Genomic DNA, 25,636 nt, shown 5'->3' with positions numbered 1-25,636 from the left:
AATGTAATGTAGCTGAAACGAGAGAAAATCTGCAGATGCTAGAAATTCAAGCAACACACACAAAATGCTGAGGAACTCAGTAGACTAGGCAGCATCCATGGAAAAGGGTAAACAATTGACATTTTGGGTTGAGATCCTTCATCGGAACCGGAGAAAAAGATGAGAAGTCAGAGTAAAAAGGTGGGGGAGGGGAGGAAGAAATACAAGGTAGTAGATGAGAGGTGAAACCAGGAGCTGGGGGGGGTGAGAGGGGCTGGTGTGAAGTAAAGGGCTGGGAAGTCGATTGTTGAAAGAGATAAAGGGCTGGAGAAGGGGGAATCTGATAGGAGAGGACAGAAGGCCATGGAAGAATAGGAAGGGGGAGGAGCACCAGAGGGAGGCATTACCAGAGGTTCGTGAAATTGATATTCATGTTACCAGGTTGGAGGCTACCTAGGTAGAATAAACAGTGTTGCTCCTCAAACCTTGGTGTGGCCTCATTGTGACAGTAGAGGAAGCCATGGACTGACATGTCAGAATGGAAATGGGAAGTGGAATTAAAATGGGTGACCACCGGGAGATCCTGCTTTTTGTTGTGGGTGGAGCGTAGGTGCTTGACAAGGCAGTTTCCCAATCTACACGGATCTCACCAATATGTAGGAGGCCACACCAGAAGCACCAGATATAGCAGCTGACCCTCACAGATGAAGTGTTGCCTCACCTGAAAGGACTGTTTAGGGCCCTGAATGGTAGTTAGGGAGGAGGTGTAGGGGCAGGTATAGCGCTTGTTCCATCTGTAAGGTAAGTGCCAGGAGGGAGATCAGTGGGGAGGGATGAATGGACAAGGGAGTTGCTTAGGAAGCAATCCTTATGGAAAGCAGAAAGTGGGGGGAGGGAAGGATGTGCTTGGTGGTGAGATCACATTGGAGATGGCGGAAGTTACGGAGAATTATGTGCTGGATGCAGAGGCTGTTGGAGTGGTAGGTGAGGACAAGAGGAATCCTATCCCTGGTGAGGTGGCAGGAGGATGGGGTGAGGGCAGAAGTGCGCAAAGTGGAAGAGATGCGGTTGAGGGCAGCGTTGATGGTAGAGGAAATGAAGCCCCTTTCTTTGAAGAAGGAGGACATTTCCTTGGTTCTGGAATGAAAAACCTCATCCTGAGAGCAGATGCTGCGGAGACGGAGGAATTGAGAGAAGCGGATGGCATTTTTTTTTTTACAAGTAACAGGGTGAAGGAGATATAGTCCAGGTAGCTGTGAGAGTCATTGGGTTTACATCAGTAGATAAGCTGTCTCCAGAGATAGAGACAGAGAGGTTGAGAAAGGGGAGGGAGGTGTCAGAAATGGACCAGATAAATTTGAGGGCAGGGTGGAAGTTGGATTCCAGGTTGATAAAGTCGACAAGCACCACGTGGGTGTGGAAAGCAGCATCAATGAAGTCATCAATGTAGCATAGACAAAGTTGGAGAGTGATACCAGTGTAGGCTTGGAGCATAGACTGTTCTATGTAGTTGACAAACAGCAGGCATAGCTGGGACCCATGCCTGCCATCATCTCTGATCCTCCAATATTTTGTGTGTGTTGTATCTGAACTGCTAAAGCTGTTTACTGTATAGATGCAATCTCTAAATATTATGATATTAGAGCTTTTTCATGTCATGATCAAGGAGCATGCATAAATATATGGGATGGTGAATATGAAGATGTAATTCACTACTGTTATGGTGATTAATGCCAAACTTCTAGTTGCAAAACTGTAGGCTTGATTTCTCCTACTGCTTAAGCCCATCACCCCTACTGGGTCATAAGCTGCTGACAGCAGCTCAACTAATCCTCTGTCCTGGGCCAGTATGTTTGTGTTTCTGTAACACTGGGTTTTTAGGGGATGGGGTATTTATAGAAGAGTGGTAAGGAAGAAGACCCAAGTTTTTTAAAAAAAGCATATCCTTGCCTGTAAAGACTTTGCAAAAGGTTACTTTGAAGAAGATACTGTAAAGATGTGGAAGATGTTCTTGTGGTCAGGTGAAACTAAAGTGAAACTTTTTGCCCTCAATACTGAGCAGTACCTGTGGCGTAAATCTAATATTGTGCATTGGCCAGGTAACACCATCCCTACTGTAAAGTATGATTGAGGTAGCATCATAGCATCATAGCATCATGCTATGGGGATGCTTTTCAGCAGCAGTGACTGGAAATCTAGTCAGGATTAATGAGAAGATGAATGCTGCTAAATATAGAGAGATTCTGGATATAAACCCCTCTGCCAGAAAGCTTTAACTGTGGAAGAAATTCATCTTTCACTAGAAGAGTGACCCAAAGCACACTGCCAAAGCAACTATGGTGGCTTCAAATTATGAAATTTGATGCCCTTGCTTGAGTGGCTGAGAATCCTGACCTTAACATCTGGCAAAACCTCATTATTGCTGTCATCTGTTGCTCCCCAACTAACCTAGCACAGTTTGAGCAATTTTGTGAGGAGGAGGATTGGGCAAATCTTGCTCCATCACGTTACACAAAGCTAATAGAGACTTATTCATAAAGACTACTGGCAGTAGTAGCTACAAGAGGTGGTTAAAACTAAGTACTGAGGAAAGGGAGATGAATATTTTTGAAGTGCTGACATTTCAGTTTTAGTGTTTTTGTTTTTCATGCGTTACAATTTTCCCTGTATTATGGGCTCTACTGTGGAAAACAAGGTAGAGCATGTGACTGACAAATAAAAATTCTCAGTTAAATTGCTCAAAATCCCTGGCTGTTATACTTATTTATGTGAACAAAAGGTTGGGGGCTGAATACTTTTTCAAAGCACTGTAACTGCCTGCAGTAATGCAATTGACGAGAGAATTGATTTGGTTCATTACAATTCTTTACTGGAATCGTATGTTTACTTAGGTCAGCAAAGGTATGCTATCTGCAATCTGGTATTGTCATTTTCAAAAATCAAGAAAGGATTGTTACAAGTGTACTGTGCACATAGATTTTTAATGAACATGTACCCCTGTGAGTACACAAATTATCTGTCGTACTCGGTGTAGATACTTGTAGGTGAATAACTGATCAGTTTGTGTTCTTTGCTTGGCATTATCCCTGTAAGTTCTTAATGCACTCCATTCCTAATCACTCTTTTCTGTTTATGCAGCATTATTTAGATGAGGCAGAGAAAGACAAAGAGCGTTACATGAAGGAACTGGAGCAATACCAACAGACGGAAGCCTACAAAAGATTCACCCAGAAAGCAGATGAAAAACGACGAACAAAAGGACTTAGCCAAGGTAAAAATTGTGAGACTTGGTTTAAGACATATTTTGTCAGCAGTTCATTACTGATGCAATTAACTTCCAGAAACATTTGAAGTTCATGTTGTTTTCCACAGCATGTTTTCTTCAAAATCTGTTCCTATTCAAGCAGCAATATGAAGACATTTTTTTTACAGTAAGGAACTTGTGCCAGATGCAGGCAAAACTCCCTCAGTTGGCTGTACACCAAAATATAAAACGGGATTCAGGGAATTAACATGCATTTTAAGAAGAGAAGGATAAAGCTAACCCAAATAAAACATTGTGTTCATGTGTTCTTTGACTTAAGCCAGGGGACAAACTAAGGTTAGAGTCTGACATTGTAAGTGGATTGATTTATCTCAGTTTTAACATGTGGAATGTTGTTTTTATATCTCCCCTGTCTTTAGATGAGGGAACTCGAGCCAATAACATTCCTGTTACTGAGGTAAGAACCTTTATATTTTTCCCAACACTGCAGCTAAGCAATAATAAATTTAAAAAGAACTAACTTTAATAATAATTTTGATCAGTTATTCAAAGACAATTAGCCTCATGTTAATGCCCTTCTGAACAATATCAATAAATGGCCTTGAAAGCAAATATTTTGCTGGCTCCTTCTACTGAAGGCACTTAGTGGGCAGCAGTTGTTATTCAGTATCGCACCCAGTTGACCATTTTTTATCTTGAAGATGGCAGTGGAAGGCATTGAAGCCAGAAGTAATTACTTTATATGACATTATGACATTCACACACATGAACTTTCTGGCTGGTGGGGGGGAGGGTGGCGGGCGGGGGTGTGAGTTCATTGAATACAACTGTGATAGTTAGTATATTGAACCTAGGGATGCCAAAACTAATTGCAGTCTTACTAGCATTGTAACTTAATCATCATTGCTTGGGATTACATTCAGCGGTGTTTTCATCATTCAACCATATGGGAATTTCACACGATCAATTTCCATTCTCTATGGGGAATGCCTTGACTGTGCAAGATTCATGCCCCTTGATGCAATTGTAATTAGAGTAGAATTGAAATACCACACTGAAGAATGAATTGCAAAAAAACTTAACAATTTTAGCAAATAATGATTTGATGAAGTAGCTTACAGATTTTATTCCACTAAACTTTTCTCAATTTAGAAGTAATTGTTTGTGCAGTGGATCAGTTATGGGCTCCAGATTTCCAAGAATGATATGAATAGTGCTTCAACAAAAGCCCTGTGGATTGAAAGATTGTATTTCACGACCTTGAAAATGACAGCATCTCCACAAGGGAATGTGCTATTCCTGAAAAAATAAAGAAAAGAAATTGCTTTCTGGACATTATAATGTACATTAGAGTGATTTTCTGTTGCCATTTGCCAGAACTGATGTTATAGAAGTAAGTAATGGAATGTGTGAGAATTAAGAGAAGAAACGTCTCCACAGATACTCACAACTCACTCTATCTGTACATTTGATCTGCAAGTCTGCCCTCTAGAATCAGAATTAGATGTGATATCACCGGCATATGTTGTGAAATTAGTTAATTTTGTGGCAGCAGTATAATGCAATACATGATAATATAGAAAAAAAGTGAATTACAGGAAGTATAATATATATATATATAATAATTAAATAAGTAGTGAGGTTGTGTTCATGGGTGTAATGTCCATTCAGAATTCGGATGGCAGAAGGGAAGAAGTTGTTCCTGAATCATGCCTTCAGACTTCTGTACCTCCTTGCTGATGGTAACAATGTGAAGAGGGCATGTCCTGGGTGGCTGGAGTCCTTAATGATGGATGTCGCCTTTTCGAGGCGCCACTCGTTGAATATGTCTTGGATACTATGAAGGCTAGAGCCCATGATTTGTTGTAATTCCTTTCTGCGCATTGAGCGGAAACCTGGCCGTTTCTTTAACATTTGTCCATTCTTTATGAGCCCAAGTTGCTAGCTCGACTCTCAAAGTGTCCATAATGGAGCTGATTAATTTTACAACTCTTAAGCTTACTTCAATCCTGTGCAGTAGCACCACCCCCATACTAGATCGTGATGCAGCCAGTTAGAATGCTCTCCACTGTAAATTGGTAGAAATTAGTGTTTTAGGTGACATCCAAATCTCCTCAACCTCCTAATGAGATATAGCTACTGTCTTGCCTTCTTTATAGCTGCATTGATATGTTGGGACCATATTGGGTTCCTCAGAGATATGAACACCTAGTTGCTCACTCTGTCCACTTCTAATCCCTCTGAGGACAGGTGTATATGTTCCCTCATCTTACTCTTTCTGAAGTCAACAATCAGCTCTTTGATCTTACTGACATTGAATGCAATGTTTTTACTGCAGCAACACTCAACTAGCTGATAAATCTCGCTGCTGTACACCCTCTCTTCACCATCTGAGATTCTGCCAACAATGGTTATATCATCAGCAAATTTATAGATGGTATTTGTGCTGTGCCTAGCCACACATTCATGAGTGTGGAGAGAGTAGAGCAGTGGGCTAAGCGCACATCCTTTAGGGATGCTAGTGTTGATTGTCAGTGAAATGGAGATGTTATTTCCAAACCCGCAGATTGTGGTCTTCTGATTAGGAAGTCGAGGATCCAGTTGCAGAGGGAGGTACAGAGGCCCAGGTTCTGGAGCCTTTTAATCAGGACTGTAGAATGATAGTGTTAACCACTGGAGCTGTAGTTTCTAAACAGCATCCTAACATAGGCATTTGTATTGTCCAGGTGATCCATGGCTGTGTGGAGAGCCAATGAGATCACGTCAGCTGTACACCTATTGTAGCGATAGGCAAGTTGCAGTTGGTCCATGTCCTTGCTGAGGCAAGAGTTGATTGTAGCCATGACCAACCTCTCAACGCATTTCATCACTATAGATGTGGGTGCTACTGGATCATAGTTGTTAAGGCAGCTCACACTGCTCTTCTTGGGGTCTTCTTAAGGACCACAGCACCCAGGACATGCCCTTTTCTCACTGTTACCATCAAGTAGGAGGTATAGAAGCTGAAGGCACACACTCAGCAATTCAGGAACAGCTTCTTCCCCTCTGCCATCCAATTCCTAAATAGACACTGAACCCTTGAACACTACCTCACTTTTTTGATGTATATTCTGTTTTTTGCATGATTTTTAATCTATTCAATACAAGTATACTGTAATTGATTTACTTATTTATTATTATTATTATTTTCTTCTATGTATTGCATTGAACTGTTGTTGCTAAGTTAACAAATTTCACAACACATGCCTGATTCTGATTCTGATAGGAGAGGAGAGTGGACCATGGGAGAAAGTGAGGTGGGACACCAGGGGCAGGTGATTGGCAGCTGAGGAGAAGAGTTAAGAGTTTGCTGTTTCACTGTGACGTCACTTTGCTGCAGAATTTCTTAAGTTTACGACTGGCTGATTAGATATTTACTCTATTCAATATACGTATACTGTAATTGGTTTACTTATTATTACTTTTTTCTCCTCTTCTATATTATGTATTGCATTGAACTGCTGCTGCTAAGTTAACAGATTTCACGACACATGCAGGTGATAATAACTCTGATTCTGGTATAATTGTTGCCCTTTAGAAGCAGGTGGGAACTTCTGACTGTAGCATTGAGAGATTGAAAATGTCTTTGAACACCTCTGCCAGTTGGTTGGGACAGTTTTTCAGAGCCTTGCCAGGTACTTTGTCAGGTCTTGCCACTTTGCAAGGATTCACCCTCCTGAAAGACAGCCTGATGTCGCCCTCCAATACAGAGATCATAGAGTCACTGCAGGGATCCTCATAGCTGTAGTTTTATTCTCCCTTTCAAAGTGAGCATAAAAGGGATTGAGGTCATCTGGGAGTGAAGCATTACCACCATTCATAATGTTGGGTTTTGCTTTATAGGAAGTATAAAGCTGCATCTGATGTCTCCTCCAATCTCACTCAAATTTGTTGCTTAGCTCTTGAAATATCCTTCCGCAAGTCATACCTGGTTTTCTTGTACAGAGTTGAATGCCGTAGATCTAGCTCTCAGCAAATTACCAACCTCCTGGCTTTTGATTATGATATGTATGTCCTTGGCTCTTCAATTTCTTTCCTAGCTTTCCACAAGATCTGAGGATGCACTTGGTCAGGTCCTGAGGATTTATCCACCTTAATGCCCTTTAAGGTTGCCAGTCCTTTGTCTTTGGCAATATATATGGTCCAGGCCATCAAAACTCATTTATCTCAGAGGGTTGAATCTTCATGTCAAGTCAAGTCGTCACTTTTATTGTCATTTCGACCATAACTGCTGGTACAGTACATAGTAAAATTGAGACAATGTTTTTTCAGAACCATGGTGTTACGTGACACAGTACAAAAACTAGACTGCACTACATAAAAAAACAACACAGAGAAAAAAAAACTACACTAGACTACAGACTTACCCAGGACTGCATAAAGTGCACTAAACAGTGCAGGCATTACAATAAATAATTAACAGGACAATAGGGCAGTAACGTGTCAGTCCAGGCTCTGGGTACTGAGGAATCTGATAGCTTGGGGGAAGAAACTGTTACATAGTCTGGTTGTGAGAGGCTGAATGCTTCGGTGCCTTTTCCCAGACAGTAGGAGGGAGAAGAGTTTGTATGAAGGGTGTGTGGGGTCCTTCAAAATGCTGTTTGCTTTGCGGATGCAGCGTGTAGTTTAAATGTCCGTGATGGCGGGAAGAGAGACCCCCATGATCTTCTCAGCTGACCTCACTATCCACTGCAAGGTCTTGTGATCCGAGATGGTGCAATTTCTGAACCAGGCAGTGATGCAGCTGCTCAGGATGCTCTCAATACAACCCCTGTAGAATGTGATGAGAATGGGGCGTGGGAGATGGACTTTCCTCAGCCTTCACAGAAGTAGAGACGCTGCTGGGCTTTCTTTGTTATGGAGCTGGTGTTGAGACACCAGGTGAGATTCTCTGCCAGGTGAACACAAGAAATTTGGTGCTCTTAACTATCTCTACCGAGGAGCCATCAATGTTCAGTGGGGAGTGGTCGCTCCGTGCCCTCCTGAAGTCAACGACCATCTCTTTTGTTTTGTTCACATTCAGAGACAGGTTGTTGGCTCTACACCAGTCTGTTAGCCGCTGCACCTCCTCTCTGTAAGCTGACTCGTCGTTCTTGCTGATGAGACCCACCACGGTCGTGTCATCAGTGAACTTAATGATAAGGTTCGAGTTGTGTGTTGCAGCACAGTCGTGGGTCAGCAGAGTGAATAGCAGTGGACTGAGCACACATCCCTGGGACGGCCCCTGTGCTCAGTGTGAAGGTGTTGGAGATGCTGCCTCTGATCCGGACTGACTGAGGTCTCCCAGTCAGTAAGTCTAGTATCCAGTTGCAGAGGGAGATGTTCAGGCCCAGTAGGCTCAGCTTTCCAATCAGTTTCTGAGGGATGATTGTGTTGAACGCTGAACTGAAGTCTATGAACAGCATTTGAATGTATGTGTCTTTTTTGTCCAGGTGGAGGGTGATGGCAATGGCATCGTCTGTTAAGCGGTTGGGATGGTTTGCAAACTGCAGGGGATCCAGTGAGGGGGGCAGCAGAATCTTGATATGCCTCACGACGAGCCTCTTGAAACACTTCATGATGGATGTGAGTGCAATGGGACGATAGTCATTTAGGCAGGACACTGAAGACTTCTTCGGCACAGGGACGATGGTGGTGGCCTTGAAGCATATTGGAACGGTGGCGCTGCTCAGGGAGATGTTAAAGATGTCAGTGAGAACATCTGCTAGCTGGTCTGTACATCCTCTGAGCACTCTACCAGGAATGTTGTCTGGTCCAACTGCCTTCCGTGGGTTGATCCTGCACAGGGTTCTTCTCACATCGGCCACGGTGAGACACAACACCTGGTCATTTGTAGGAGGGGTGGTCTTCCTCGCCGCCACGTCATTTTCCACCTCAAAACGGGCATAGAAATTATTCAGCGCATCTGGGAGGGAGGCATCATCCGCACAGTCTGGTGATGTTGTCTTGTAATTGGTGATGTCCTGGATGCCCTTCCACTTATGCCGTATGTCGCCGCTGTCCTGGAAGTGGCTGTGGATTCGCCGGGCATGTACATGCTTTGCCCCTCTGATGGCCTGGGACAGTTTGACCCTTGCTGTTGTTAGGGCTGCTTTGTCTGCGGAGTCACGGGTCCTCAGTAGTGCACACACCTCCAAGGTCATCCATGGCTTCTGGTTAGCGTGTATAGTGATGGTCTTGGACAGAGTAACATCATTAATGCACTTGCTTGTTAGTAGAGTCGCCATCGGTTGCAGCCTCTCTGAACATGTGCCAGTGTGTTCAAAGCAGTCTTGAAGAGCAGAGATGGCTCCTGCTGGCCAGGTTTTCACCTGCTTCTGAACTGGACTGGAGCGCCTGACGAGCGGTCTGTATGCTGGGATTAGCATAACAGAGATGTGGTCTGAGTAACTGAGGTGGGGGCGGGGCTCTGCCCGGTACGCGTCGGGGATGTTTGTGTAAACCAGGTCCAACACGTTCTCCCCCCTCGTTGCAAAGTCCACATACTGATGGAATTTGGGGAGCACTGACTACTCGCGTGGTTAAAATCACCAGCAACAATAAACAGTCCATCAGGGTGTGCATTCTGCAATTCGCTAATAGCCCTGTACAGTTCACAGAGCGCCTCCTTAGCATTAGGGTTGAGGGGAATGTAGACACCGAATATAAGGACAGAGGTGAATTCCCATGGCAAATAAAATGATCTGCATCTAACAGCCACAAACTCCACTAGCGATGAGCAGTATCTGGAAACCAGCACAGAGTTCTTACACCATTCCATGTTGATGTAAACACACAAGCCTCCACCGCAAGTCTTACCAGAGAGAGCTGCGTCCCTGTCCGCACGAAACAAGGCGAGCCAATCCAGCTGAATGGCAGCGTCCAAAATTCCATTAGTGAGCCATGTTTCTATAAAAACATACGGACAGCAAACTCTGTACTCCTGCTGAGTATTTCGTTGGAGTTGGATGTAGTCCAATTTATCGTCCAGACCAGATTGCAATCTTACAGACCAGATGAATCTACATTTCATCTTGAGATCTCAAGTCGCTATAAATTTAGCTCATTTACACAAGGCAGCAGTGGGTACACTTAGGCTGCAAAATAAATCAAGAATTTCACTGAATTCCCACCTGTCAGTTCCATTTGGGAAGTAAATTGGGATTAGCTGTGTGACCTCTTCTGCACTCCGAATGAATACATAGCTTCTCTTAGTTTGTGTTCAAATATAGGCTGCTACGCTAGCATAGCGGTTAGCACAACACTTTACAGCTTAGGGCATTTCAGAGTTTGGAGTTCAATTCCAGCGCCATTCTGTAAGGAGTCTGTGTACGTCCTCCCCATGGAATGTGTGGATTTTCTCTGGGTCCTCTGGTTTCTTCCCACACTCCAAAGATGTACCAGGTAGGTTAATTGGTGGTTGTAAATTGTCCCATGATTAGGTTAGCATTCGTCAGGTTTGTTGGATGAGGTCCAGAAGGGCCTACTCTGCATTGTACTGCTGAATAATTAAATAAGAACTATTATTGCAGTTCATTGTCTTGCATTGTTCATTCTTCTTGCAACTTGCTGGCAGCTGTCTTTGAGGAATTATCTGTTGAAATGCTGGATGGTTGACTGTACAAAAGTCTACTTCAATGAAAAAGAGGAGAATTGAGAGCAAATGTGTGCCTCTATTTTTTAAATACATCTTTTATTTGTCGCTATTATTAAATTAAAATTTGTTCTTTGTACTGCAAGTATTCTATGAAGAATAAAAGTGAAATGTGTCTTCATGAAAGATACAGTTAAAGAAAAGTATCGGAAAATGGGAGCTATCATTCAACAGCCATTGGAGCCCTAAGGTAGTTCACAGTTACAATGTTCTTGAAGGTACAGAATTAGAGAGAGATGAAGCATGGAAACATACCCTTTGGTCTTCGGAGTCCACTCTGCATTTAACCACCCATTTCCGCTACTCCTGAATTGATCCTGTTTTTCACTCACCACTTGTTCTCAACTCACACCCAAATTTTACCACTCACCTACATATCAGGAGCAGTTTACATCCCAGGTTAATCTCGATGAACTGCCCCGAGCCAAAATGTTGACTCTCCATTTCCCTCCACCGATGCTGCATGACCCACTGAGTTTTGTGTTGCTCCAGATTTCCAGCATCTGCAGTCCCTCTTGTGTCTAACATACCAATTAATATGTCTTTGGGATGTGGGAGAAAGCCAAGCATTTAGAGTGAACCCATGTAGCCAGACTTCTTCGTGGTTTGTCACCTTGTCGTGGTGGAGAAGCTTGTGTGGTCCTGAGATCCCAAATGCGATACCGTCTGGAGCTGTGAAGGCGGATGAAGGCTGCAACAAATCCATCAGCTCCAATCGTCGTGGTTTCCATGCCATTGGAATCAGTTGATTTGTGAAGTATCATGTGGTTCTTGGAGTGCAGCATCAAGTACACGTTGAACAAATACACGCGTAGGCGTCTTCGCTCTGTGGAAATGGAACAAAGACCAGCATCCTCGACCTCAAAGGATAGCCACGATGACGACGATGCAACAGAAAGAGAAGGTGCAAATTCAAGACAGACAGAACATGGTCAAGATTAAACCCAGCTCTATGGAACTATGCATCACTGAACAACTTTACACTGTTAGACACAGTGGCCTCTCGGGGCCAAACAAAAGTGTTTAGGCTTATTTTACAAATGCAAGACAATGCTGAACTTCAACTTTCAGGGACTGCAGATCTACCCCATCAGTGAGCTGCTCATTGGCAGAGGAGCTGGACTTGGTGTGGACTGTGTTGTTGCCTGCTACAGGAAGGCATCAGAGTTGGTGCTTGAAGGTGGCATGCAGTGTAATGGCAGGTGATTGTCTTGGACTTTTCTCTTGCAATTGCAAGACCTTGTTGGACATTGATGATATAAGACACCACAGGCCCATTTCCCTTCTTTGTTAGTGCAACAGACAGTGGGGCGTCGGTTGTAGCGAGGACTAGGCCTCAAGTGGTGGGCAAGCCTGCTGCTGCAGTCAAGGAGAGGAGATGCAGGAGGCAGTGTAGTGCAGCGTTCATGCTCAGTTGGGGACTTGCCTCTCCCATTGCTGCTTCCCTCTCATGTTAGATCAGTGGAATGACAAGCTGGATTGCGTGCATGCATTCATTTACAGACTGCTGGGAATTGCACCATCAACTTGTGGGATATGTCACTCAGGATTTTGGGCTATATATATATATATATATATTTGTGTATGATGGTATGCTTGCTATCTTGAATGTGCTGTGAGTGTGTGTGTGTGTGTGTGTGTTGTGCTGTGTATATTTTGCACCTTGGCCTCAGAGGAATACTGTTCCATTTGGATGTATTCATGTATGGTTAAATGATAATTAAGCTTGAACTTGAGTAACAAATGAGATGCCAATAAGCTCGTGAGTCGAGTATAATACCTTTTTGGACCTCTTGAATATCTTCTGATAGCTTGCTATGTGAGCCAGATGAGCAGAGCCCAGTAGAGGTTCTCCATCTGGTCTGGTTTAGTGAGCAAATGGTAGGATAGTGGAAGAGAAATAATTTGTCTCAATATGTGTAGCAATTTTTTTTATAAGACTGGTATTTTTGTGTGACAGAATTTTGAATTTGGTTTCTACATAATGAAACCATTTTGTTTCTTTAGAAACAAGAAAAATTTTTCTTTAAGTTGCTTGGATTCTTGATAACATGAATAGATTTAAAACTTGGGAAGAACCCTGTATTTATTGGACATTTACGATTTGTTTTACAGAAGCAGGGTGACCTCAAGGATCGGTCTGTCTTTGATATTCCTATTTTCTCTGAAGAATTCTTAGACCACAGTAAAGGTAGGAAGACGCACTATGTTCTGGAACAGTTCTTTCAACTTTGGGGGAGGGTGGATAAGAACAAAGAGACACATAGAAAGCATCTGTGCTATGAAAATAAGGCAATGGGCCCAAACAGACCATCTTAGCAGTGAATTGTTCTATTCACATTTAATCATTCTGTTCACATATCAGTTTTAGCTGTTTTTGTTTTGTTTAGAAACCTAGGCTATAATTTTGGCAGCTAACCCAGGATTCCGTAGTTTCAATATCTTCTATATTGGGATTTGTCTGCTGCCTTCTGTTCAAAGTAACACAAATTTAAACTTGTACCGAGTCTTTTGTTCCCATAATAATCAGAAGCAGCTTCCACCTGTGTACCCTGACCAATCTTTCTTAATTTCAAGCACTTTTAATCATCTGAATTCTGAAAGAATCAGACTTTTATCAGTTTTTCCCTTGTATTCATGTTTCTTCTACTAGGCTTTAATAATAATGAGGAGGAATTTCTCCTATAAGAGTTGTGATTTTTTTGGAGTTTTGTTCTCAATGTAGTTAATAGATGATATTACATGAATGTTGAATCATTAGGCATATTTGTGGCTGAGGTCAACCATGTAAGATTTGAGAATTACGAGGACCAGGCAGGAAAATTACCCAAGGGGTCGCTTGGCTTTCTTTTGATATTTCTTGTATTATATTCTATGTTGCATCCTCATCAAGCCTCTATCTCTCCTCTTACTGCACACAGTACTCTGCAACACATACAAAATTCTGGAGGAACTCAGCTGGCCAGGCAGCATCTATGGAAAAGAGTAAACAGTCAATATTTCGGGCCAAGGCCCTTCATCAGTCTTGAAGAACGGTCTCAGCCTGAAACGTCAGCTGTTTATTCTTTTACATAGATGCTGCCTGGCCTTTAATTTTGTCCAGCATTTTGTGTGTGTTGCTTTGGATCTCCAGCATCTACAGATTTTCTTGTGTTTGTGACAGTACTCTACAGTTTTAATGATAGAGACCCACCATTAAATGTTCGCTGTACAATTAAGTTATACACCTTTTGAGATAAAACCTAGAATTCTTTTAGTTTCTGGGTGTAAATCATGACTCCAAGTTCCTTTGCTCTTCCACACCAATAAGGAGATTTCATCTCAGTACAATTGATTTTTCCCCCAATTTCAAGTTTCTATATTTGCAATAATTTGTCTCCTCAATTTAAAATGTAATCATTTAATTTTTTGATACACAGCTCGGGAGAAGGAACTCCGGCAGCTGAGGAAATCCAACATAGAATATGAAGAAAGAAATGCAGCTTTGCAGAAACACGTGGAGAGCATGAAAACAGCAGTTGAGAAGCTGGAGGTGGATGTGATGCAAGAACGAAACCGAAATGTCGTCCTTCAGCAGCACCTGGATACTTTGCGGCAAGCACTGACATCCAGCTTTGCCACTGTACCATTGCCAGGTTCTTAAACCTTCACGATTCCAGACTAGAGTATTTTAAGATGGAACGCTGAAAGCAGTTCCAAGTTAGATTTTTGAAAATAGCAACAGACAATAACCAGTGCAAGGATTTCCTAATTACAAATGAAAAATATGATACACTCTCTATGCATTTAAGCATGAAACAAAATTTGGTCTGATATATAAGCAGGTTATACACTCAATGGCTGCTTTATTAGGTATCACCTGTACCAAATAGAGTGGCCACTGAGTGTATATTCATTATCTGCTGCTGTTGTAACCCATCCAATTCAAGATTTGACGTTTTGTACATTCAGAGATGCTCTTCTGTTGTAATACATGTTTATATGAGTTACTGTCACCTTCCTGTCAATTTAAACCAGTCTGGCCATTCTCCTCTGACCTCTCTCATTAACAAGGCGTTTTCACAAGGCATTACCAGCTGCTCACTGGATGTTTTTTGCTTCTCGCACCATTCTCTATAAAAAGGTTGTTGTGTGTGCTCGGCAGTTTTTGAGATCGTCAAACCACCCCGTCTGGCACCAACAATTATTCCACAGTCAAAGTCACTTAGATCACATTTCTTCCCCATTCTGATGTTGGCTCTGAACAACAACTGAACCTCTTGGCCATGTCTGCCCACTTTTATGCATTGAATTGCTGCCAGATAATCAGCCGATTAGATATTTGCATTAACGACCAGGTATATCTTATAAAGTGGCCACTGACTGTATATTCTGATTGGGAGTTGGGGTTCTTTATGTCGGTCTCTTAAAGTGATCTGCTGCCAGGAGTCGGCACAGAATGTCCTTGAATAATTAAGGTGATGCCTCACCACCATGTTGCACTGAAGGCAGCTGTCACATTTTTAGCGACCTGAAATCTAATCTGACAGAGACAACATAGGTGGTCTCTCTGGTTTCAATCTTTATTTTGAAGCCAGATTAGGGATTGTCTCTTCCATTTTTAAAAAGTTCTTAAGTCCTGGCGGTAGAATTGTAAAGCCTAATGGCATTGGGGAGTATTGACCTCTTCATCCTGTCTGAGGAGCATTGCATCGATAGTAACCTGTCGCTGAAACTGCTTCTCTGTCTCTGGATGGTGCTATGTAGAGGATGTTCAGAGTTATCCATAATTGACCGTAGCCTTTCGCTCAGCTACCGATGTTAAACTCTCCAGTACTTTGCCCACGACAGAGCCCGCCTTCCTTACCAGCTTATTAAGACGTGAGGCGTCCCTCTTCTTAATGCTTCCTCCCCAACACGCCACCACAAAGAAGAGGGCGCTCTCCACAACTGACCTATAGAACATCTTCAGCATCTCACTACAGGCATTGAATGATGCCAACCTTCTAAGGAAGTACAGTCGACTCTGTGCCTTCCTGCACAAGGCATCTGTGTTGGCAGTCCAGTCTAGCTTCTCGTCAATGATCACTGGCTCCATATGCCTAGATCTCCTAAAGTCCACCTATCTCCTTGGTCTCTTGTCTGTATTTTTAAATATGCTTTTAATTCTGTAAGTTGAATTTTCCTTTTACTATGTTGCAGGCTCTGGGGAGATTCCCACGCTGGATACTATTGATTCCTACATGAGGAAACTACATGGCATTATTCTGTCCAACCCTCAAAGTAATGAGAATCTCATTACTACAGTGCGAGATGTAGTCAGCCGACTTGACAGGTGAGGAGCCTGCATCAAAAAGCACTTTGTGATTGTCGTGGTTGTTAGAGGATTATCTGTATTTGTTAGTTAATTTGAGTTTTAGTTGGATACTTACATGAAAAAATACTTGCAGGAACAGTTTATACAGTGGTTGTGGACTGTGTCACTATCTGGTGCAGAGTAGGTTGACAATTGTATTATGAAGTAACAGGAATTTTTCATGAGATGAGTGCCTTCTTAATGGTCATCACAGCTCTTTAAGCAGAAACCAAGGGCATTAGGGATCTTTGAGAAGGTAAAAACAGGGTAACCACAGAGATAAGATGCAAACAAGGTTCCCTGATCAGCTAGTGAATAGGTTTCAAAGGTACATTAAATGTCAGAGAAATGTATACGATGTACATCCTGAAATGCTTTTTCTTCACAACCATCCACAAAAACAGAGGAGTGCCCACAAAGAATGAATAACAGTTAAATGTTAGAACCCCAAAAGCACCCTCTCAGCTCCCCTCCCTCCCACGCGTAAGCAGCAGCAAGTAACACTCCCCCCTCCCCACCAGCAAAAAAAAGCATCAGCACCCGCCACCAAGCACTCAAGTGTGAGCAAAGCAACAACAAAAACACAGGCTTGCAGTTACCCAAAAGACTACTTGTTCACTCGGTATTCGATGTACCACAAGCTCTCTCTAATAAGGGAGAAAGAGGTGTCTGCGCTTCACAGCGGGAGGGGAGACACTGGTTTACAATGTTAAAAGTCCATTGTGTTGCCTTTTTCCAAGCTCTGTACCCAAAGATCTTGGGTCTCTGGGCACACAGCCAGAGATCTTCCATCTCCAATGACACACCAATCTCCCGCAGAGGCATCGACCTCCAATCCCCCTGTCTCCAGAGCCACGAAATCTCAGTCCTCCAAAGGTGAGTGATGCTCTTAGGCTGAGCCCTTGGTTTGCCGAACAACGACCATTCGTGAAACCCTGAGAGTGGGTCCCATTCTCATAAAGAACCGTAGTCAACATGTAACTCCAGGTCAGGATCTTCAAAAGAACCCTGAAAGGGAAAAATAGAGATATTAAAGAGGGAAATAGAGCTGTTTCCGAAGATGCAAGCAAAGGAGTCACCGTTAGGCGCCATTAATCCTCCTAAGCTCCTCCTCCTGAATAGGAACAATTAGGGAAAAGAAATGTAGACAAAAAAGGAGCTGTACAATGCAGAATTGGAAGATATGCCTGGCAAGTCAGGTGGCCTGTCATCAGTTGCCAGAGAGTGAGACCCTTTGTTGGTCAGGGTCGAACGTCAATATTGTGTCCTAGCTGTCTATGTGATATGCAAGCCAGGGCAATACAATGCGGAGAGCAAGGTGTTGTCCATGCAGCAGGCTCCCCTTCTCCACACAGCTGATCAATCCAAAGGAATGGCAGAGGCTGATAGAATTTAGCACTAGTCAATGTTGAACTCAATTTAGAGCTTCCTTAGTGATTCCAGCTCCAAATTTTTCCTCGGAATTTACTGATGAGTGTGTATAGCCTCAAAGCAACGGAGGTGTGAGATCAGTTTTCCTTCTCCTAGATGAGCTGCCAACCACAGCTGATGAGCCCCATCTACCCAAAGCAACTGGTTTTAAGGCATCAGTAATCTACTTTGACCCTTCTCAGTAGAAATGGTTCCACCAGGCTTAGTAGCTAAGCCACACATGAAGGCCAGGAGCTGGACTTGGTTGTCAGAGGGTATTTGAGACACGCACTATTGGGAGCATTTAATAGGCAGTGGGAGCTTATCTTCACTATACCACCCCCCCCCCCCCACCCTGTGGCTATAAGAACCTTAAATTGAGTTAAAAAAAAGAGATAAAAAGGGTGTGAAAACAAACAAGCTGAACTAAATATCACAGATGTCTGGTACAGATAGATAAATTGAGTCATCTGAAGCTACATTCAGTATATTCAAGTCCAGAAGGCTGCAGCATTCTCAAACAGAAGATGAACTGCTGCTTCTCTAGCTTATGTGATTGTAACATACAGGAGGTCGCAAGCCAATAGGTCAGGGTGGAATAGACGAGTAAAATGGAGACAATAGGAAGCTCAAGGTCATCCCTCAGACTGAAGGCAGTTGCTCCACTGAACAGCCACCTAATCTACTTACTATAACTCCCAGAACATCTTAAGGTTGAGTTCTGGGGTACTTGCCTTTCCAGCCATGAGAAAGTAAGTGATGCTGCGAGTTCTTTTGCATGCACGTTTTTTTTGTCTCATTCTCTGAAAAGCAAGGTGAACTTTTTCATTCCCACTCAGGAAAAAATAAAACTTATTTTAAAAGCTGTTGGTGCATTTTGTGAATACGAAGCATTGAACACACACCAAAAATAAAAGCAGAAGTCAAAGTACAGGTATTAATTTGCCTGCTGGGTTGCAGTTGAATCATTGTGTCAAATGATTGCATAGCCCAGGTTGTCAATGTCGTAACCTTGCCAGAGGAACAACAGGGAGGAAGAACAAAATGGAAGTTAAAGTTTCCCTTTGAAGTTGTAACATGACTGATTGAACTTGTGCCTTTTATATTAAATATAGTGATTGAAACCATAGGAACTTCAGAAGTCTCTTGCTCTCTAATGTGGATAAGGTTTAGCAGAACTGCTGGTACCCATCAAATGTGCTGCTTGCAAGGAATTGTTTATATCATAGAAGAAAGACAGAATATTGGAGGGGGAAAGAAATGTGTATTTGACTCAAAGCACATCAATGTAGAATTATTTTGGGTTTCGGTATCTGTTTTCAACAGTATTGCCTGATAGTGGCAAAAACCAGATGAGAAGGAAAAATGTGTTGGTTGATTAAAACTGTGGTTTTAACATCAGTCTTTAAGTTCTGGCTAGATTATTGAATCTTTGTTATGTTGTAATTCTAAATAGAACAAAATGCTTTTTAATTTAACATGGTCTCTTTCTCTTCTTTTGCTTCCTATACATAGTTGAAATTGTGATTGACTCTGGAGGTATCAACATCTGTTCACACAGCTGGGCAGTATGAAATGGAAGGTGTCGCTGGATTTGCATTGCAAGTAAAATGGCAGCTACTGTCTATGGCCTTGCAATTTAGCCTGACTGGGTGAAGGATTGTTCCAAGCAAGGTTCTCTCTCATTCTAATAGGCCAAATACTGAAGTGCTACAGGGGACTGCTTAGGCAGCAGCAGTGGTGTCTTCTAATTCCTTCATGATTGTCTCATGCCAAATTTTCTCGTGTTAATTGTATGTTATATTGTGCAGCATTAGAGGCTTCGTGCTCAGTCATTTATTTCATAGGTGGTGATTTCTCCCTTTTTTGTATGTACCAGCAAGTAACTTGAAGTTTAAGGAATTCATCTCATCATTTTCAGCTCTGGTTGAAGTGACCAGTCCAAGGTATCTCTCAAGTATTAACCATTAACCAATGTTTCCCCATTAACTGACTAGGTAATGTTACTGCCTGGAGTAGGATAGGAAAGGTGGTATCAGTACTTCTTGATGTCAACTAGCATGGGTCATTCAGCCCAATAAAGCCATGGCTGTCAAAGCAAAACTTCTTAAGCTAACCCCACTTCCCAGTCCTCAGTAGCTTGAGTGCATAAAAATATTCCTCACATCCCCTGTATTTAAGCCAATTAGATCTATGGATCTCATTGATTGCCCTCTCTGCGAGGGAAATGTCTTTCCTGTTCATCCTATCAAGACTTCTCAGCAGTTTGTAGCCTTGCTTAAAGCTTGCATCCGCTCCATGTGGAAAACTAAGACTATCATCTTCTGACAATAGGAATGCTAGAATTGACTGCAGCTTCTTCAGTCTGGGGAGAATGAATCGTTCAAGTTTCCTACCCGTCTGAAATTTCTCCTTCAGTATACTTCTGAAGTAAAAGGAAACCATCACCTTTAATAAAGAGCTAAGTCAGTCAAATGATAGGGTATCACCCTGAAACATTATGTTTGTTTTTATACAGATTATTCCTGATTTTATAACATTTAGAGCCATAGATTCCTGATTTTGTTTTTAAATGTCACTGCTTTGCTATTGTAAATCAACTTTAACACATCTCCCTATAAGCTGCCCCACCTCACTCTCCTGCTGCAGAATCTTAATGTAAGCTTCCATGGAAAATGAAAAGTAGGTCAATGTATCTCAACAACACCTTCAACAGAGGAAAGAAAATTGCAAATAATCGCGCATGTTAAAGCCTGTACCCCAAAATAAGTTTAACTTGTTGCAACGAGTATTATAAGTTATTGTGTGTGTTGCATAAGTTATTGTTATTAGTTAGTTAAATGACCCAAACAAAACCTTTGTATTTTTAAGTACAATTGGAACTTAACTAATGGGAATATCCTCTCATCTGTCTGACATTTTATATAATATTGGGCTGTGAAAGGAGAGACAGTGAATTCTGTTGCCTCTGCTTGTGAATTACAATCAATGTAATGTGGAAAGGCTGAAGAAACAGTGGTAGGGCTGCTGCGTTTATTTCTGAGTGTTGGACTCTAAGCCAGAGAGGATTGGCAATGAAGATACTACAAGGGACTGCAGATGCTAGAATCTGGAGCAAATTTAAATGAGAAGAACACTGCAGATCACGAAAGCAAAGGGATGCTCAACGTAAACACAAGATTCTACAGATGCTTGAAATCTTGAGTTGCACACAGAAACTGCTGGAGGAACTCAGCAGGTCAGGAAGCACCTATGCAGAGGAATAAACAGTTGTCATTTTGACCCGAGATCCTGCAACTGGACTGAAAGCAGAGAGGGGAAATAATCAATATGTAGATGTACGAGTTAGGTGGAGGCTGGTAGGTGATAGAAGGAATCAACATTTTTGGGATCGGAACAATATTTCAGAATTCCTACAATGGAAAGCCTCATCTTGAGAACAGATCCCAAGTCGCGGGTTAACCTTGTTGACCAAGCACTAACGTATTGGTTAGATTATTATTGCAGATGATAGGTAGGTAGAGTTGGTGTTAAGAAAGCTGGGAGTCTGCAGGAGGACTTGGAAAAATTAGGAGAATGGGCAAAAAAGAGGCAAATGAAATAGTGTAGGAAGTGTATGGTCACGTACTTTGCTAGAAGGAATAAAGTGTCGACTATTTTTTTAAACGGGGAGCAAATTCAGAAATTGGAGGTACAAAGAGACTTGGGAGTCCTTGTACAGGATTCCCTAAATGTTAATTTGCAAGATGAGCCAATAGTAGGGAAGGCAAATGCAATGTTAGAAATCATTTCAAGAGAACTGGAATATGAAAGTAAGTATGTAATGCTGAGGCTTTATAAGTATTGGCCAGACCACATTTGGAATATTGTGAGCAATTTTGGGCACCATATCTAAGGAAGGGATATGCTGGCATTGGAGAGGGTCTGAAGCAGGTTTACAAGAATGATTCTGTTATTGAAAAGGTTAACATATAAGCATTTGACGGCTCTGGGCCCGTATTCATTGGAGTTTAGAAGAATGAATCATAGAAACCTACCAAATATTGAAAGGCCTACATAGAGTGGATGTGGAGAGAATGTTTCCTACAGTGAGAGAATCTCGGACCAGAAGGCTCTGTCTCAAAAGAGATGAGGAGGAATTTCTTTTTAGCTAGACAGTGGTGAATCTATGGAATTTATTGCCACAGACAGCTGTGGCGGCCAAGTCATTGTGTATATTTAAAGCAGAGATTGATAGCGTCTTTATTAATAAAGGCATCAAAGGTTATGGAGAGAAGGTAGGAAAATGGAGCTGACAGGGAAAATAAATCAGCCATGTTGGGCCAAATGGCCTATTTCTGCTCCCATGTCTATGGTCTTATTATTATTTATTAATCTAGATTTAGGGCGTCTTCAGAAGTGTTGCAGTGTGGTATAGCCAGCACTTGTAACACTAAGAGTAACTCATTCAGTATCAGCAAGATTATTATTTGGAACAGCTGAAAGCTGTGCCCTACATTGGGATTGTCCTCCTTTCTGAACCAAAGTAGAAATGTTTAGTTCTTGAGCAATATCTAGTGCTTTCCATTGTAAAGTTCAAGTGGATATCAGGTGAACTTATGTGAAATGTGGACCCTTGCATGGTCAAGTAAAGGAGGGGAGTTAACATTCCATAACAGTTGAAACTTTCCACAACTGGATATCGAACCAGTTTAGTAGTGAAATTGCACCGCTCTCCAATGAGTGTGATAATTTGGGTAGTCATTTACAATTATATTTATAGATTAATTTTATCTTCTCATACTGACTAAGGTTCCACAGACGTCCAGTGTACCTATACAGTTTTGCACATGGCCATTCTTGAGTGGTAGCCAACAGACTAAACAAAGCATTAAAAGTGAAGTTCAACCTGTACTCCCCACAAACAACATAAGGGTGGTTGGAAGCACTGGAGAGATACCAGAAGAATTCCTGGCCGACGGCTGAGGTGCTACATTTACTTTTCAAGAAAATCTGGTTCCCATTTCCTCATCACTCTGGCAACTCCAAATGAAAGTATGCTGAATGCATCTCCTTTCTAAGGGTTCATAGATGTTCGTTATGTGCTTTCCTATGAAGAATAATAAAATAGACTGCTACTGCCACTTGTCTAATTACATCATAGCTAAAGAGAAAAAAACAAAATAACTGAAGATTTGGTGCCATATGTACCTCATGTCTGTCTTTTCCATTTCACCTTTTAAGTAAAAATGTACGTAGAACTTGGCTATCCCTTTACTAATTCTGTTGTTCTTCTATCTTGTCGAGATTTGAGAGTGCAGTACAGTATACCAGATGAGAAGAAACACGCTCACAATTTTGTTAACAATTTCTAGTCTATTTCCGCAGTTGAATCTTGTTTGGGTGTTATTTAATCCCCTAAAGAGCAGCTTTTGCATTTTGTTTGAATACAGATTAATTTTGTGGCCTTACAAACTAGAAACTTTAAAGCAGGGGGGCTTAAACCACAGTATTTCCATTTGCAGTCATACCGATCTCTTAATATTTTGATGAGCTGTTTCCTGAATGTTGTTAGGAAGCACAGCCTGAACCAAATCATTGCCAGTAGACATGATGGCAATAAAGTATATAGTCCAGAATGTTCTGTAGAAACAATACAGATGTTATTTCAAAGTGTTAACGGGTGTATACGGATTGTATTTTGATGGAGTTACAGTGTAACTGCAGTTTAAAATGAATGATGTATTAAATATTTATGAAAGTTAATTTCTTTCTGTGCCTTTATTTAAATAAGAATGAGCATTATTACTCCAAGGAGCAGATTAATGAACTGGATAAGATCACCACAAATACACTTTGTCCTTTAAGGAATCTTACTAATTATCCAAATTCTCCAAATCATAGCCTGATAGATATATCTGTTCTTGTGGAAAAATAACAATTTGAATTACACTGGAACAAGTTCAAGAATTTTTACCACAATTTCTGCCAAATTCCACAGTGTATACCCTAGTTTTGTCTAAAAGTTTTATGAAAGTACTGCCTGTTCAATTGACGTTTGCTTTGAACATCTCCAAGAAAGGTTTTGATCGGAGAAGTACATGGCCTGTTGTGGTACTGAAGCATTTTCTCCAAGGGAGAAAATTTCAGTCTGTTCAAGGGTTCAATTTCAATCTGTTGCGTTTGACCTTTTGTCTGTCTGGACTGAGTGTTGATCTTCATTCAGTGATTCAGGCTGGAATGTATGCAGCTTGGCCAGCAGTGAGAGTAGAGTCATTGCCAATTGAAGTGATACTTGCAGCTGAATAGCATGCCAGCATTTGTTGCCTAGGCACACACATGAGGAATGGGCTTTTATCCGAGGTACAAGGTAGTGCCAATGAAAGAAAACCGCAGGAATGCCTCCATCTGTTTGGAGTAAAGGAGAAAGTTAAATTAGGATGCCATGTAAATCATATACAGTATTTTATTCCATTCACGTCCTTTATGTTCCTTAATCTGTCTCCCCTCTTCCCCTTTTTCTTCTCAGCTTCCCATCATCTCACTCTGGTGCCTCTCCTCCTTCCTTTTCTCCCATGGTCTACTGTCCTATCAGGTACTCTCCTTTACCTTTTCCACTTCTCACCTCTCAAGTTCTCTCTTCATCTCCCCCCCCCCCCCCATCTAGTTTCACCTTTCGCCTACCAGCTCTGTACTCCTTCCTCATCTCACACCACCTTATTATGGTTCTCCTCCCACCTACCCCCCACCTTTCCTTCCAATCCTGGATGAAGAGTCTTGGCCTGAAACTTCGATTGTTTATTCCCTTCCATAGATGCTACCTGTCCTGCTGATTTCCTCCAGCATTTTGTGTGTGCAAGTCAAAAGAGAATTTGTGAGCATACTTGGAGCCACAGTGGGCTGGTGTTAGAATGAAAAATCTTTTAACTGGCATCTTAGTTGTACCAGTCTACAATATGGCATAATATTGGTTGAGTCCCCCAACTTTTTATAATGCATTTCTAATGAAGACAAAGCTGAAAATATTTATCTAGATGATAGATTGAGTGGATAGCCAGAGACTTTTTCCCAGATGGGACTCGGTAAATACAAGAACCCATAATTTTAAGTTCACTGGAAGAAAGTTTAAGGAGGATGTCTGGATAAATTCTTCACACTGAGTGGTTGGTTTATGGAATGCTCTGCCAGGGCTGGTGGTAGAGGCAGATACATTATGGATGTTTAAGAAACTCTTAGATAGACACATCATGAAGAAAAAGGGCTCTGCAGGAGGAAAGGTTTTAATTGATTTTGGAGTAGGTTATCATCATGGGCCAAAGGGCTTGTACTGTGCTGTGACGTTCTATGTTGTTTTGAAGTTCCACCATGTATCTCACTGCCAGATTGGTTTTACACAAAGCCTTAGTGATAGTTTTGAAAAGTATTTTTTGTGTTTAATGGATTCTCCTGGACAACCAGAGCATCCCATGTTTGAAAAGAACAACAATTAGTTTGCACTCTACATTTACAACAGGGCCCAAGTGTATCTGCAGTGTCAATCATTCAGCCCAATCAGCAGTATCCTGTGACTACCATGTGAAAGCAGTTCCTGTCTAGTTCACAAACTCTCTGTTCATTTACATTGGCAATTTACAGTCAAGTAACTATTTTTATCATTGCACTGAAACCATTATACATTTTGTAAGATGGCTTTCTTTATCAGATTTTGTTTATACTAGATATTTTTTTCTCTGCCTATTGGCACATTTCCACAGGAATTCAAAGCAATGAATTTTCCCATTCTACATTGAAATAGTGTGGCTGTTATTAGAGTTTGTTCCAATGACTGCTGATCTTACTCAGACTTAGCTCTGCTGCTTGTATCCCAATTTAATTTAAAATAGTGTCTTTATACTTCAGCACACTCTCCTTAAACTACTTTATATTCAGTTTAAACATTTTAGTAAAAAAGCTATCTTATTGATGATGACATCAGTTTCTACCCATGTCAGCTGAG

At 41.7% G+C, this 25,636-nt stretch overlaps 1 protein-coding gene across 3 annotated transcripts in view; it reads left to right on the top strand.

Annotated features, from left to right (window-relative positions):
* hmg20a (high mobility group 20A) overlaps positions 1–23,406 on the top strand; it is a 75,455-nt gene extending 52,049 nt beyond the window's left edge. For 2 of the 3 annotated variants that reach the window (XM_073025540.1, XM_073025538.1), the window contains exons 5-10: positions 3,118–3,250; positions 3,664–3,701; positions 13,032–13,107; positions 14,336–14,551; positions 16,098–16,230; positions 19,177–23,406. In XM_073025540.1, the coding sequence (XP_072881641.1) occupies positions 3,118–3,250; positions 3,664–3,701; positions 13,032–13,107; positions 14,336–14,551; positions 16,098–16,230; positions 19,177–19,180 (600 nt within the window). In that variant the 3' untranslated portion in view covers positions 19,181–23,406. Of the gene's footprint in view, positions 1–3,117; positions 3,251–3,663; positions 3,702–13,031; positions 13,108–14,335; positions 14,552–16,097; positions 16,235–19,176 lie in introns of those variants that run through there. The other variant, XM_073025539.1, reaches the window with a different exon arrangement.
* The last annotated feature ends 2,230 nt before the right edge of the window (positions 23,407–25,636 follow it).

The sequence above is a fragment of the Hemitrygon akajei genome, chromosome 21 (genome assembly GCF_048418815.1).
Source record: "Hemitrygon akajei chromosome 21, sHemAka1.3, whole genome shotgun sequence".
NCBI classification, from domain to species: domain Eukaryota; kingdom Metazoa; phylum Chordata; class Chondrichthyes; order Myliobatiformes; family Dasyatidae; genus Hemitrygon; species Hemitrygon akajei.
Note: the sequence above shows the minus strand (reverse complement) of the source record. Positions and strands in the feature narration are given on the sequence as shown.